The sequence below is a fragment of the Macaca mulatta genome, chromosome 20 (genome assembly GCF_049350105.2).
Source record: "Macaca mulatta isolate MMU2019108-1 chromosome 20, T2T-MMU8v2.0, whole genome shotgun sequence".
NCBI lineage: Eukaryota > Metazoa > Chordata > Mammalia > Primates > Cercopithecidae > Macaca > Macaca mulatta.
Genome location: NC_133425.1, coordinates 564,836 through 580,194, shown reverse-complemented (window position 1 = coordinate 580,194; position 15,359 = coordinate 564,836). Strand labels below are relative to the sequence as shown.

The window sequence follows — 15,359 nt, the reverse complement described above, 5'->3', positions numbered from 1 at the left end:
TCTCATCTCACTGCAACCTCTGCCTCCCAGGTTCAAGTGATTCTCCCTCAGCCTCCCGAGTAGCTGGGATTACAGGCATTTGTCGTCATGCCCGGGTAATTTTTTTTTTTTTCTATTTTTGTACAGATGGGATTTCCCCATGTTGGCCAGGCCGGTCTTGAACTCCTGACCTCAGGTGATCATCCCGCCTTGGCCTCCTAAAGTGCTGGGATTACAGGCATGAGCCACCGTACCCGGCCAACACTCATTTTGAAAAATGGAAGTGGTGATATTAATTTCAGACAGAGTTGGCTTTACATCAAGGAAAGTTACCAGAGATGATTATTACGTAATAAAGGGGTCAATTCTCCAAGAAGATGTAACAATCCTGAAATGTATTTTTGCTAACAAAGCATCAGAATGCCAAAGCAAAAACCGATACACTTCAAGGAGAAGTAATTAACCCACTAGTATAGTTGGAGAGGTTAACACCCCTTTATCAGAAATGGACCAATTCAGTAGCCAGAAAATCAGGACAAAATTGAAATCGGCATCCTCAGTCAACTGTATATAACTGACGTTTATAGACTATTTCCTCCAACAACAACAGAATACAGAACATTCACCAAGACATACCATGTTGTGGTCCATAAAACACACCTTAACAAATTTAAAAGAATAGGAATCAAACAAGTGTGTTCTCAACCACAGTAAAGTAGAAATCAATAATAGATGACTGGAAAATATATTAGGATATTAAACAATACACTTATACATACTACATTGTTCAAGGAAGAAATCTGAAGATTTCTTCGAATTTTTGAAGTAAATGAAAATGAAAACTTGTTAAAATTTGTGAGCTGCAATGACAGTAATGTTTATAGGGAAATTTATAGATTTAAATGCATACGTTAAAAAAAACAAGATCTAAAATCAATCAGCTTCCACCTTCGAAAACGAGAAAAACATCATCAAATTAAATTCTAAGCAGGAGACAAATAATGAAAGAGCAGAAATCAATACATTGAAAACAGAATATCAGTAGAGAAAAATCAATGAAACCAAAAGCTGGTTCTTTGAGAGAAAATCTGTAAGCCTCTAACAAGAAAAAGAAATACACCAGATAAATTACCAATATCAGAAATGAAATAAGGAACATAACTACAGATCCCATGGACATTAAAAGGACAATAAATACTATGAACAACTCTATGGCCACAAATTTGATAACGTGGATGAAATGAACCAATTTCTTTAAAGACAGAATCTGCCAAAATTTGAACAAGAAGAAACGATCTGTATGGACCTGTATCTGTTAAATTGAATCAGTGGTTAATAACCTTTCAAAACAGGAAGTGCCAGGCCCAGGTGGGTTCACTGGTGAATTCTACCAAACATCTAAGAAGAAATTATACCAATTATCTACAATCTCTTTCAGAACATAGAGGCTGAGGAATACTTCTTAACTCATTCTATAGAGCCAGCATCATTTTTAATACCAAATACCATTTTAATAACAAAATATTACAAGAAAACTACAGAACATCTCTCATGAACATAGATGCAGTAATCTTCAATAAAATATTAGCAAATTAAATCTAACAAAAATTGTGCACTAAAACCACATGGAATTTCACATATCCAAAGCTGGTTTAACATTGAAAAGCCAATTAACGTAATTCATCACATTAATGGGTCAAAGACTAACAGATGCCTCATCTAAGAAGATATAGAGATGGCAAATCGATGTATGAAATCATGCTTCACATCATGTGTCATAGAGAAATGCAGATGAAAGCAACAGTAAGATATCACTACACCAGAATCCAGAACACTATCAACACCAAAGCCTGTGAAGATGTGGAGCTGTGGGAATTCTCTCTCATTCATTGCGGGTCTTAATGCAAAATAGAACAGCCTTTAGGAAGACAGATTGGTGGTTTCTTACAAAACTAAATATACTCTTACCATACGATAAAGCAATTACACTCCTTGGCATTTGCTCAAAGGAGTTGAAAACTTATGTCTACCCAAAAAGCCTGCAAGTAGATATTTAGAGCAGCCTTATTCATAGTTGTCAAAACTTGGAAGCAACCAAAATGCCCCTCAGTAGGCGAATGTATAAGTGAGCTGTGGTACATCCAGACAATGGGATATTATATGAGGCTGAAAATGAATGAGCTATCCATAAAAAGACACGGAGGAAACTTAAAGGGCATATTGCTAAGTGAAAGAAGCAATCTGAAAAGGTTGTTGTATGATTCCAGCTTTACAACATCCTAGAAAAGGCAAGACTATGGAGACTGTAAAGAAGATCAGTGGTTGCCAGGGGCCGGGGGGAGGCAGGGATGAATAGGCAGAGCAGGAGAATTTTTAGTATCATGTGATCTCTGTATGATACTGTAATGGTGGATACATGTTATACATTTGTCCAGACCCATATATTGTACAACACCAAGAATGAACCCTGATGTGAATGATGGAGTTGGAGTGGTAATGATGTTTTGCTGTAGAAGTATCAGTTGTGACAAATGTACCAGTCTGGTAGGCAATATCGATGACAGGAGATGCTGTGCATATATAGGGTATACATGAGACATCACTATAAAGCTGGAAAATATGACACTGAGATGAAATTGCGCTGATAGGCTTAACAGGTTGGAGAAGGAAGATGAAGTCTGTGGGCTCGAAGGCAGATGAAAAGGAATTAACCAAAGTGAAGCCCAGAGAAACAAAATGAAAGAAAAGCCAACAGAACCTCAAGATCCTGTGATATGTCAATATACTTGTAATACAAGAAGGAAAAGAGAGAGAAGAGCAGGGACCTTTGAAAAAAGGAGTCAGAGTTTTCTCAGATTGATGTCCAACACCTGTGTCCGGCCCCGAGAAGTTCAGTGAATTCCAAGCAGAACAAGTATGACAAGAATCACATCCAAGTTCATGATAGCCAAAGTACTGAAATCCCAAGATTAAGAGGAGATCCTGAAAGGACTCAGAAGAAAAAGACAAGTTACACATCAGAGAAGCATTTGAACAACGCGTGACTTCTGTGAAGATACAGTGGAGACCAGAAGACCATGGAAAGACATTTTTTAAAGCACTAAAAGCAGGAGAAAGGCCTGTCAACTCATATCCAGGGAAAATCTCCTTTATAAACAGGGGTGAAACAACACATTCCCAAATATGAAAGCTGAGAGAATGTGTTATCAGCAGAAATACACTATAAACGTGCTAAAGAATGTACTTGGCTGATTGCAAAGGATATCAGATGAAAGGTTAGCTCTATGAAAAAGAACCCTAGAAATCATAACAGTGCACTCTAAATTTTCTAGAAAATAATATCATAGAATATTTTACTCTATGATTTTATGGTTTTTGGTTTTTTTATGATCTTATAATTTTATGATATAAAATCATACAATGTACACAATTCTCTATGCCTCCTTTACCTGTTTTGAAGTCCTTGCTGTACCATGTACCAGTAGTTTATTCCTTATTATTTATTTGTATTCTATTTGATAGATATGACACATTCTGTTTATTCATTTACCAGTTGGTTGTTTCCAGTATTAAGCTGCCGTCGACATTTATGTATATATCTTTGTGTATGCATATAATTTCCTTTATCTTAAGTGGATGCCAAGTAGCATGATTGACTCTTATTGTAAGTTTAGGTTTAGCTTTTTAAAAACTGCCAAATTATTTACAAAATAACTGCACCATTTCACACTTCCACCAGCAGCATATGTGCATTCCAGTTTCTCCACATCACCAGCAATAGTTACTGTTATTTTTATTTCTGCCATTCTGATTGATGTGAAATGGTATATCATTGTGTATTTACTTTGCAACAATGAATGATGCTAAGCATTTTTAACGTGCTTATTAGCCTTTAATGTGCTAATTCCTATTCATAGCCATTTGTATATGTTGGCAAAATGTTCAGATTTTTTGCTCAGGTTTTAAATGGGTTGGTTGTCATCTTATGGGTTACAGGTGCCTTATGTAATCTGAATATAAGAGTTTTACAGATGTAACGTGTCTCAGTGAAAGAACAATCTATTATGTAGCAGACAGAACAAAGCCCTTCCCCCAAGATACCCAGGTCCTATTCCTCAGAACTTATGAACCTGTTGTCTGAAGTGGTTAAAAGGGATTTTGCAGCTGATTAATTCGATTAATTTAAGATCTTGAGATGGGACCTTTATCCTGGTTTAAGTAGGTAGACCCACTGTAATCAAGAAGGTCCTTACAAGAGAAAAGAACTGGAGACTGGAGTGATGCACTTTAAAGATGAAGAGGGGCCAGGAGTCAGGGACACATGTGGCCTCTAGAAGTTGGGAAAGGTAAAGAAATGGATTCTCATTTGAAGCCTCCAGAAGGAATGTAGTTCTGCTGACACTTAGATTTTACACTTCTGACTTCTCCATCAATAGGATAATAGATTCGTGTCTTGTTATAAGCCACTAAGATCAAAGTAATTTGTTACATTAGCTATAGGGAGATAATCATCTTTTAAAACTTACTAGTTTTCTATTTTAATGAAGTCTATTTCACTAATTTCTATGGATTGTGTTTTTGGAAGTTTTAGTAGTCTCATGGTCTTACTGTTCTTTCATTTAGGTCTGTGACTCATTTGGAGTTAATTTTTGTGTGTGCAGTAGGGATCTAAGTGGGATTTTTGTTTGTTTTGGTTTGGTTTGGGGGACTTTTTCCCCCACGGTTTTTCTTTTTGGTGTGTGGGTACTCAGTTGCCACAGCAACATTTGTTGAAAAAACAAACTACCTTTCTCTTACTGAATTGTCTTGAGACCTTTGTCAAAAATAAATTAACCATAAATACAAGGCTTTATTTCTCAATTTAATTCTGTTCCTTTGATGTATGTGTCTATTTTTGTGCTAATACCACTGCCTTAAAAACTATGACTTTATGTAAAGTTTTGAAATCAGATAGTGAAGTCTTCCAACATTGTTTCCCTTTTTTAAATTTATTTTGGCTATTGTAGGTCCTTTGTATTTCCAGATAAAATTGAGAATAAGCTTTCCATTTCACACACAGCCTTCTGGGATTTTATTAGGCAGTGCCTTGAATTAATGGATCCACACAACAGCACTGTGTGCAACAGGAGCTTAGAAAGTACCACTGCATCAATGCGTCCACAGGTGAGGCCGGGGGCAGAAGCCAACCTCAAGCAGTTACGGTCCTCCGTGGGGCTGGCATCCAGGCAGGAAGGCGGCTCAGCAGCTCTCCTCCCACTGTGGAACTTCCTAGGTCCCCACATGAACAGAACCTAAATAACACGCAACGAACAACAGGAACGAGAACACGACCAACAGCTTCTGAGATGAGCAAGCTGGGCTGATCATGAGACACCTGACGGGGACGGTGCCAGAGCCCCTCCCAGTGACCTGTGTGGACAGCGCTGCCAGCATCTCCGTAAAACCAGCCCAAGTCAAGTTAGACTTGAGGCTTTCCAGGAGTGGGCAGATCCCTTCAATCCCACAGTCTGAACCTTCCAGGCCGTGTCTCATGGCCCTCATCTCACATATGGGAACCCGGACGCTGCACCATAGACGTGGCCCCAAGCCCTCGTTCCTTCTTCAACACCACACACCAGTACAGTGAACACTTAGGATCTGGGCATTCACATAAAATACTGCTTAACTAAAACTTCTGATTTAGAACATGTTTAATTCCTACTCACAGAGCTCAAAGTGTTCTGTCCTAGGAGGCGGTAGCTGTAACTAAGCATGAGAGAAGAAGGGATCAGAGTGGTGCCAAGTATTAAATATTCCTCTAAATCTATTCACCAGGTTGCCATGCTATTGTCACCTGCTTCATTTTCTGTCCTTAAAAGACAAAATAGTTACTTTTCAAAATAGACAACCTGTTTTACTGATGCTTAGCTATAAAGTAGCGAGCTACGTATCCAAAAGGGAGATATGGGAAAACAGAAAATGTCCACAAGCGATCGGGGTTGGGGGGCAGTTGCAGCAGCACCTGGCTCTGTTGCGTTGTGAGCCAGCCACGTGGGCTGGACAGCTCACTTAGCCACTGAAATTACATCATCTAAGATTTTGTTTCAGTTACTTTGATAAATTCTCCCTCTTGCTATGAAGAGTAAGGTTTGTTTTTTTTGTTTTTGTTTTTTTTTTTTTTTTTTTTTTGACTTGGAGTCTCGCTGTGTCACCCAGTCCAGAGTACAGTATTACAACCATGGCTCATCGCGGCCTTGACCTTCTGGCTCAAGCAATCCTCCCGCCTCAACCTTCCAAGTAGTTGGGACCCAAAGGCGAGTTTGATTTCTTTGCTAACGAATTCCTAATTCACCTCGCAGTGGGCCTGTCAAGGCCATATGCCCGGACATCCACCTTGCCGACCGTCCATGTGGTCTCTAAGGTGGATGCACTCCGGTTGCCTGGGCTCTGCACGCGATACTGAGTCTCCAAGTCTGCCGCTGTATAAGGGACTGACAGCCCCAAGCGTCTCGACGCGCCACCTTGAGCCGGGCTTTATTCCACAGGGCGACTCTGCTTCCCGTGATGAGATGCAGCACGTGAGCACAGATCAAAGGGTATCAGCAACTAACCCATTCCCCTGGTACTAAGCAGAGGACCAAGAGTTTAGTTCCTTACTTATTTGCTACGGGCTTGACTCAAAACAGCTTTCTGGAATCCTGGGGACAAACATCTCTAACTGCTGAGAATTCTGGCTTTAGTAACGGAAGAATCACCTAAAGCCCATTTTGTAACTGCTGTTCTCATCAGAATTTGAGGCCAAAGGGAAAAATAAAAGGGGGGCTAAGATCGTGACACCCCAGTTTGCACAAGGCCAACCAGCCTGCTTGAGGGGGTAAAAGGAATAGGATTTTTAAACTGCTGAGTTTTAAAAACATGGCTGTAGGCTGGGCGCACTGGCTCACGTCTATAAGCCCAGCACTTTGGGAGGCCGAGGTGGGAGGATTGCTTGAGGCCAGGAGCTCAAGACTGGCTTGAGTAACACAGCAATACCCTATCTCTTTAAAAAGAAAAAAAAAGGTTATTAAAATAGTAATAAAGGTTAATACAATAAACTACTATGTCAACATGGCACCCCCTGCTGTCAGACGAGGTGCAGTCTCTGTGGCTGTGAGGTCCGGAGAGAAATGTAACCGGCATCATAGGGAAGGTGGACCCCAAAGCCCCACAACATTACTCCTGTACAGTGTGTTAACCAGCATGAAGTCTCCTCCACAATCAGAAGCCTGGTTTAGAGGAACGCTGCCCACTGGACCTGGGTGGACTCCAGATGCCGGCCGACCAGACAGCCCCACCCTGGGACCCTGCCGGCAGCCCCGACTGGACAGAATGGCCTCATGAGTGTCCTTTCCTGCCACAGGCTGCAGACCCTGAGCCAGTCCTGGCTGTGACTGAGGCTGCGCATAAACGTCTGCGCCCAACAGCTCACCTTTGTACATGACACGCCCAGTCCACCTCATTTCAAATGTTACACTTGCCCCAAGGCGAACACGGATGTTACAGGTTAACTCACTGCATGTGTGCTAGACTTTCCCTGTAAGTGTTCAGACATTGCACAAACCGGATGAACAAACCCCACTTTCCCTGTAAACGTTCAGACATTCCTTGAGCCCGATGAACACACACAGCCAACAAACCCCGGAACGTGTAACGCCGCGGCCTCCTCCCCTCCTGAGGGGCGTGTGCTTACAGCTCCCCCAAGACCACATTTCCCAAAGCACAGAGTGTTACTCTGAAAATAAAACCTCCTTTTTCCTTCCTCTGTACATCTCGTGGTCGTGTTAACAACTATTGCTACAAATGCAGAGAAACGGGGTATCATCCGTGCTGGTCACCGAATTCCTAGCACCAAAGCTTCAAGGCCCCCCAGTCTGAAGGAAGCTTCTATCACCCTAAAGCCAACTGTGGAGACGAAGGCCAAGCTGGGGAAACGCTGTGTCTCTGCAAATCCACGCCACGGGGCCCTCTGCAGTTGTGTGTAAGGAACTCTTGGTCTGTCCTGGGGTTTGGGGAAATCAGGATGCAAGCAGATACCGTACGCTCTGCCACGGGACCGTGAAGTCTGCGGAACCTCAGAGGAACACGGAGACAAATGGCTGCACGACTCCCACAGGCCGAGCCTCGATGGGCGTCCGTGTCAAGAACACAGACACGCCGGGAGGGGCAGCCGATGCAGGCAACGCCTGCAACTCCAGCAAGCAACAGCGTCTGAGTGTGGGGGTCTCTGGCCAGGCTCCACCACAACTGCCATATTCTGTGACAAAATTTTAAAAATAGGTTTTAACTAGTTATAACTCTAACTTGTTTTACATATAAACAGAACACAGGGTACCAACAGGCTCCAAAATACTTTGCCTACAAGTCTAGAATGCAGATGGATGCTGCTCCGAGTGTGAGGAGTCCCCTTGTAGTGCCATAAATCCTAGATCTAGGTGACTAAGTGCTCTTCCTAAACCAGACGGCACCATGAGGCTCTGAGGGCACCCTCTGTCCCCAGGCCAGTCCATCAGCCCCTGCAGAAGCTTCTAGAGTAAGAGCCTGTGGATTTGTATTGGACGGATGTAAACCAGGCAAAGTCACAGGGGCTCGTCCTGGAAGCCCATCCATTTACCCACTCATGCCGTGGAGAGCCCTGCCCCCAACTCCACACCCGCAATCACGCTCAACCACAAGAACTGGCTTCTAGGCCCTCAAGCTACTCCCTCTCGACCCCGGACAGACGCTTCTCAAACCATGAGGCCCAGAGTAGTCTTAACAGGTGGTCCCAGCAGAACTGGCCACTGCATGAATTGATACTTTGTGTGTTGGGGGGGTGGTTGTTCTTCTGTCACTCAGGCACAGTGCACCATAAGTACAGTGGTGCTATCATGGTTCACTGCAGCCTCAACCTGCCAGGCTTGGGTCATCCTCCAGCCTTAGCTTCCCGAGTAGCTGGGACCACAGGTGTACATCACCTGTCCTATTTAATTTTTTGTAGAGTCAGGGTCTTGCTATGTTGCCCAGGCTGGTCTGGAATTCCTGGGCTCAAAAGTGAACTGCCCAACTCAGCCTCCCAAGGTGCTGGGATGACAGGTGTGAGCCACTATGCCCAGCCTAGAATTGGTTTTTCTTAAACCTGAGTTTGACACATGAACCCCACTTACATAGATATCAGCACACTCTCACAGCTCGAGAGTTTTCCTGAATCTCGATTCTGTCCGTTCAAGGTCAATATCTAAGAAAGGGTCAGAACTGACCCTCCCTCCGTGAAGCCTAAGAGCAAATGCAGCAGCATCTCAGTGTATGAGGAGACAAAGTAAGAAGGTGGAAAATACACACTGAAATTCTAGTGCTAGAATCATAATCACCAACACTTTAAGAGAGAATCTGCTTTCCAAAATATGTAGCTGCTGGATTAACTTCAAAGTCACCAGATTCCACAGGCAGTAGCTCACAGGGGCACAGCTTTCTAAGGCCGCACAGCCCGGGACAGCGTAACAGCCTCAGGGCAAAGCAAACTAAACAAAGGCTTGGTTCTCTCAAGGACGAAGATGCTCAAGTGTTTCCAAATATTCTTCTTCTTCTAAGTAAGTTAGATGCCTCCTACAACACTGTTTAGAGTGCCAGTGTATTCAGAAACATGAAGTTGAAAATACATCTCAGGACCCCAAAATCACTAAGGTAAAGGGACGTCAAGGTGAGGAAGAGCTTAGAGCAAACCTGCCTCCCATGCTCTTCCTAACAGAGACAGCTACTGGGGGTGGGGGGAAAAGCCACGTACCTCCCTCACAACCGATCCACAAGGAAATTCCTCATGGACAGAGGACAGAACTCAAAGTCACCATCTGCACACGGAGATAAATGCGGATCTGACTGCTTCCTCTGGAAAGATGCACCAGAAATGCATTTGTCTGATCTACCTGTGACCTGGAAATCCCTCCCCGCTTCGAGCCGTCCATCCTTCCTAGACTGAACCAACGTACGTCTCACATGTACTGATGTCTCACGTCTCCCTAAAATGTGTAAGACCAAGTTGTGCCCCAAACACCTTGGACACATGTCCAGGACCTCCTGAGGCTGCCGCAGTGTGTCCTCAACCCCTCCTAAGGCTGTGTCTATAACCTTGGGAAAATGAACTCTCTATGGATCGAGGACTGTCGCAGAGATCCTTCTGGTTTACAGGAAGCATTCTCTCCTGCGAGTATATCAATGAAATCATGTGGAATTACAAAATGCCACTTTAGTAAAAGCCAAGGAATTAGGGTTCTATGTGCTTCAAAAAAAAAAAAGTAACGTTCTATTTGTCAATGGACCATGAAGCCCACACCCCCTTTTGCACTGAAGATGTCAAATGGGACAAGAGGCCCCTCCTGAGGATGCTACCCTCTGACCCCACTTCCCAGAGTCCAGTTTCCTGCTGCTCAGGGAACAGCAACCCCAGCTTCATGAGGCTCAGGCCTCCAAACCCAACTCCCACCCATGCTGGAGAATCACCCCAGGGACTAGCTAAGTGGCAGGTGCAACTCTCACCTCACCCCCTTAAAGGGGAAAAGGCACCTTCCCGCTCCTCTTCCTGCTGGTGGGAACAGGGGCAGGAGCTGGAGGATCAGGAGTCGGGCGGCAGAACGGAAGCAGCCTGGGTCCCTGCTAGTCAGAGTTGGCAAATGCCAACCATCCCCGACATTCACTTTGCAAATAAATCCTTCTCTTTTGTCAGGTCCCTGGTTATAAGTTTGCACCCATAACTTAAAAAGAAAAAAACAACTCAGATAAAAAATCGGTGTTTGGCTGACAATATTTCAATTATCTTGGGGCCTTGGGTCAAATGATGGCAAAACAGGAAACTGAACGCTGTTATTCAGGAAACTACCTTCCAGCGCCGTCTACCCTCCCAGGCTGTCACCTTATGGTTGTTTGTCTGCTAGATGATTAACAAAACTGTTCTGAAAACCTAGGTGTACAGAACAGACAAGAAGTCAGCTCGGGTTGAGGGGAAGCAGGATAAGACCCCCTTCCCCACAGGATGGTGGAAGAGGAGGAACCTTCAGCACCTGGGTTTTCAGGATGCTGGATCTCTGAGAGCATCTCTCACAGCTCAAGTACAGCCAGACCCTCCTCTGACACAGCCTGTTCAGGCGAAGGTGGGCACCTGCCCTAGAGACCCACAGCCCTGTGCGGGGCTCAGCTGGAGCTGAACTTGCCTCCCTTGGTAAGAGTCAGGGCCAGGGGTGGGGAGAGGAGAGAAGCAGCAGGCCTGAGGGCCACTGTGGAAACTCCATGCCACGCTAACTCTCGTCTGATGTGCTCCGGCCAAAGCCACGCTTCTCGGAGGGAGTTTCCCTTCACACATCCGGAAATCATCAACATCTAGTCTCCCCACAGAACAAATCCTTCCCTAGGAGGCAGACGCTTGGCTGTAACACGGGGTAATGAGGGGCGCGCCTCCGTGCCCACTCTGTAGTGTTTCCTGTTACCTATTTTACCTTAAGCTACAAATGATTCCCGTTTACACGGGACACAGTGACACAGACAGCAAAACACATGAGATTCAGTGTGATCCCACACCCGTCACTGCTGACCTCAAGTGCTTTGTTCGTTTTGCTTCTAGAGTTTGTATTCTCTCCCGGGGTTCCAGGCCTGTGGATTCAACCAACCATAGATCAACATATTTTTTAATGTGTTTGTACTAAGCATTCAGACTTTATTATTTATTAAACAACTACTCGCATGGTATGTCCATGGTATAGCTGTTACGAGCAACCCTGACATGACTGTCTGCAGGAGGATGTGCATATGTCATATGCAAACACGATGCCATTTTATTGCAGGGACCTCAACGCCCAAAGACCTTGGATTCCATAGGCAGTCCTGCAGCCCACCCCCATGGGCACTGTGGAATGGCTATAATAGAAAATATGGAGGTTTTAAACAGTTATGTACTAAATCTAATCTTTTGTTAAGAAATTAACGTGTATCACTTGTATTATTTGGAAGTCCTTCCTGGCCCAGAGACTTGACATGTTCTTATCTTTTTGTCCACGGATCTAGCCATTCCAGTAAGCTTGTTGAACACAAATCAATTTTACAATTAAATTCTTACAAGAATCACACTCAATCTGTAAGCTGCTTTGGTTTTTAAAGTGAAATAACCAATAGTTTTGCCAACCTGCTATATCATAGAATAACAGGATAAAGCAGCCCCATGGCATGCAAAAACATGGGGTTTCAAAGCTAACCAGTATAAAACACGTTACAAACCCCTAAATATGAAAACGTTTTACACCAAAACAGATATTCCAGAAAAAAACAAGATGTTCAAAAAAGCCCTTTGCAGAAAAGCACTTTCCCCTTCATTTTTCACACGGTTTCCTGAAGCTTGTGTTTGGTGATGACCATGAACCAGAAGTAGCGTCCGCTGCAACTACTGTTACAGCAACACAGAATATTAAGGGAAAAAAAAAAAAAAAAAAAAAAAAAAGGCCGGGCGCGGTGGCTCAAGCCTGTAATCCCAGCACTTTGGGGGGCCAAGACGGGCGGATCACGAGGTCAGGAGATCGAGACCATCCTGGCTAACACGGTGAAACCTCATCTCTACTAAAAAATACAAAAAAAAAAAAAAAAAAAAAACCTAACCGGGCGAGGTGGCGGGCGCCTGTAGTCCCAGCTACTCGGGAGGCTGAGGCAGGAGAATGGCGTAAACCCAGGAGGCGGAGCTTGCAGTGAGCTGAGATCCGGCCACTGCACCCCAGCCTGGGCAACAGAGCGAGACTCCCTCTCAAAAAAAAAAAAAAAAAAAAAAGGACACAGCATATTTCCTATTGATGAGAACAGGTAGAGTGTTATAAAATGAGTGTGTCCTAAAGTCAACAATGTTCAAATTCTAGGTCTCCCACAGACACTAGACGGTAACCGCCAAAGCTTATGTACCTGGCAACGTTCAAGGAGACCAAGTTCAGAGCTGTCACAATGCAGCACCATCCTCACGCGATTATCTCAGGCAGGTTTGAGGGCAAGTGCCCCCGTCACAGTGGGAAAGCTGCCCAGCCCAGCACTTCCTGAGATCACAGACCTTCGCCTTCCCACGTCTTCAATAGTTCCTTTACACCGGGAACCACCCAACAAAACCTAAAACACTTCCTCAAATCTCAAGACAGTCTTTAGAGCTCTTTTCCTTGCCCCGTCTCTTACTGAAAAAGCTTATTTTGTAAGCAACCTGTAGTGCTTACCAGAGCTGGGGCGGGAGGAGAGCTAGTGTTTGGTAGACCAAGTTTCAAGCGTGGGGAGACCAGAAAGTTCTGGAGATGGATGGCGGTGATCGCGGCACGACAGTGTGAACACACTTAATGCCACAAAACCATACACTTAAAAATAGAGTGCTGTGTAACTTTACCACAATCAAAAAACTGAGAAAAGTCATCTATAATTACTGTCTCCAATATCTTCCATCCTGTAAGTTACATTTGCTTTCGGCAATCCTCAGAGCAATCATGAAAAACTAATACCCTGTCGTCTCTGAAACGCAAAGTCGTTCAAGGGCTTTGGTTATAGGAAAGTAGCTGGAAAGCAAAGCGTCCGTTAGGCACAGCAGCCGTGATAGGACAAACACGCGGTAGGAAGGTGGTGGTCATGCTACACACAGATGGGAAGGGTGTGGGGAGCCACAACACCTGATGCTTGGGAGGCACCTGGGCAGGAGCTGAGAATGTACCAAACACGTTCGATCATGCAACATTCACGGACCCCGAGTCCAGCCACCACCGCTGACATCCACTGTGGCTGGGGTGTCCTCCCAGCCTGTGATGGCTCGCTCCTTCGGTTAACTGCCTTGAATCTACTGGTTCCTCTCCTCATGGGCCTCTTTCCTGTCGTCTTCCTGTCATTTTTCTGTCAGCAAACACATTTCCTGTCATTTTCCTGAACTGACATGACATTTCCTGTCATTTTCCTGAATTGACATGACATTTCCTGTCATTTTCCTGAACTGACATGACATTTCCTGTCATTTTCCTGAACTGACATGTCATTTCCTGTCATTTTCCTGTCAGCAAGCACATGCGTCCAGCCTGACCTTGCTGATGTGCTCCAGCGGCCCTGGACTCGAGCCGCACTGTTCCATCAGTGTGGCATTCGCGAGTTACCTCCTGGGAAATGCCAGGTGATGGTAACATCAACCAGGAGGCACAGCTGAGAAGCAGAACGCATGGTGCGGTGCCCAGAACGTCACGTCCTTGAACAGACGCTCCGTATCTTCTCCTCTCCTGCCAGAGCTTCGCTGTAGGAAGGTGGCCATTCCTCCAGTGCTGCTACTTCCAACACCGGGGAAAGCAAGCTTCAGAAATGAACGGTGTCAAAGAGGGAGGACCCACCAGCAGGGCTACCGGCAGCCAGACAACCGCAGCCCCAGCATTCCCCAGCCACCATGACTGACAGCCCAGGCTCCAGAAATGCACGGCTTCAACCTTAGGAGTAAAAACCCTCCCAATCCAACTATTATTTTCAACAATGGGATTGAGGAATGAGGTGTTCTAACCCTGCCTCTCTCGACAGCACAGATCATCAGATCCCAGTTCTTACAGGATTGGGGAGTGGGGTGGGGTGGGGTGGTTCCTAACCCTGCCCGCCTTCATAGAAAAGAACTTGGATATGATGACCTGTGCTAGATTAGCACTTTGCTTCTGCCACATGCAGTCATCCTCAGCACCAGGAAAAGTCAGAATCGTTGAGTGATGACACCAATACCAACACACGCCGTTCTGCGGCTCTGGTAACTGGCTGCACAGATACAACCCGATAGTGGTGAGGTCTAAAGACATCACCAGTCTTCCCAAGGATTGTGTTCCTGAATATTTTGCGTTTGGAATAACGGTCTTCTTTGCCAGGGCTGAGCCATGCTTCCCTCTCGCCTGTCCTCTGCCTTCACCAGCTTCGTGTGTGCTTCCGGACAAGTGTTTGTGCAGGTGCTATCACTTATTTCCACAGCGAGAATATACACAGACACCACACAGAAATGGGCAACCCCGTTAGGAGCTGTGCAGAGAGATCTAACTCATCCCATGTGCCAAATTCCTGTTGCCATGGAAATTAAACTAACTAAACTAACGTTGCTATGATCTCATCTCTTACTGTACCACTAAAGATCATCCGGGTAAGAGGAATGTGCCTCTGCATAGCATTCAGCTCACATTTACATGTCGGTTTTTCCTGAATATGGTTATGTGAGATAGAAATCAGTAAGATGGGGTGTAACATACAGTATAGGATCGTTGTGTCTCCTAGCCTCAAACACTTCAAGATCCTCAGAAAATGAAGTTTAACTCTGGGGACGTGAGTTACATAGTAACTTGTTTTGGATACTATCATATCAACACCAAATAACTTCTTGA

General features: G+C 44.7%; 1 protein-coding gene across 1 annotated transcript in view; it reads left to right on the top strand.

The window, feature by feature from the left end:
- Window positions 1-15,072, top strand: part of LOC144338331 (uncharacterized) — a 193,880-nt gene extending 178,808 nt beyond the window's left edge. Inside the window, exon 4 of the mRNA XM_077987057.1 lies at window positions 14,022-15,072. Within this exon, the coding sequence (XP_077843183.1) occupies window positions 14,022-14,164 (143 nt within the window). The 3' untranslated portion in view covers window positions 14,165-15,072. The remainder of the gene's footprint in view (window positions 1-14,021) is intronic.
- Window positions 15,073-15,359: the final 287 nt, after the last annotated feature.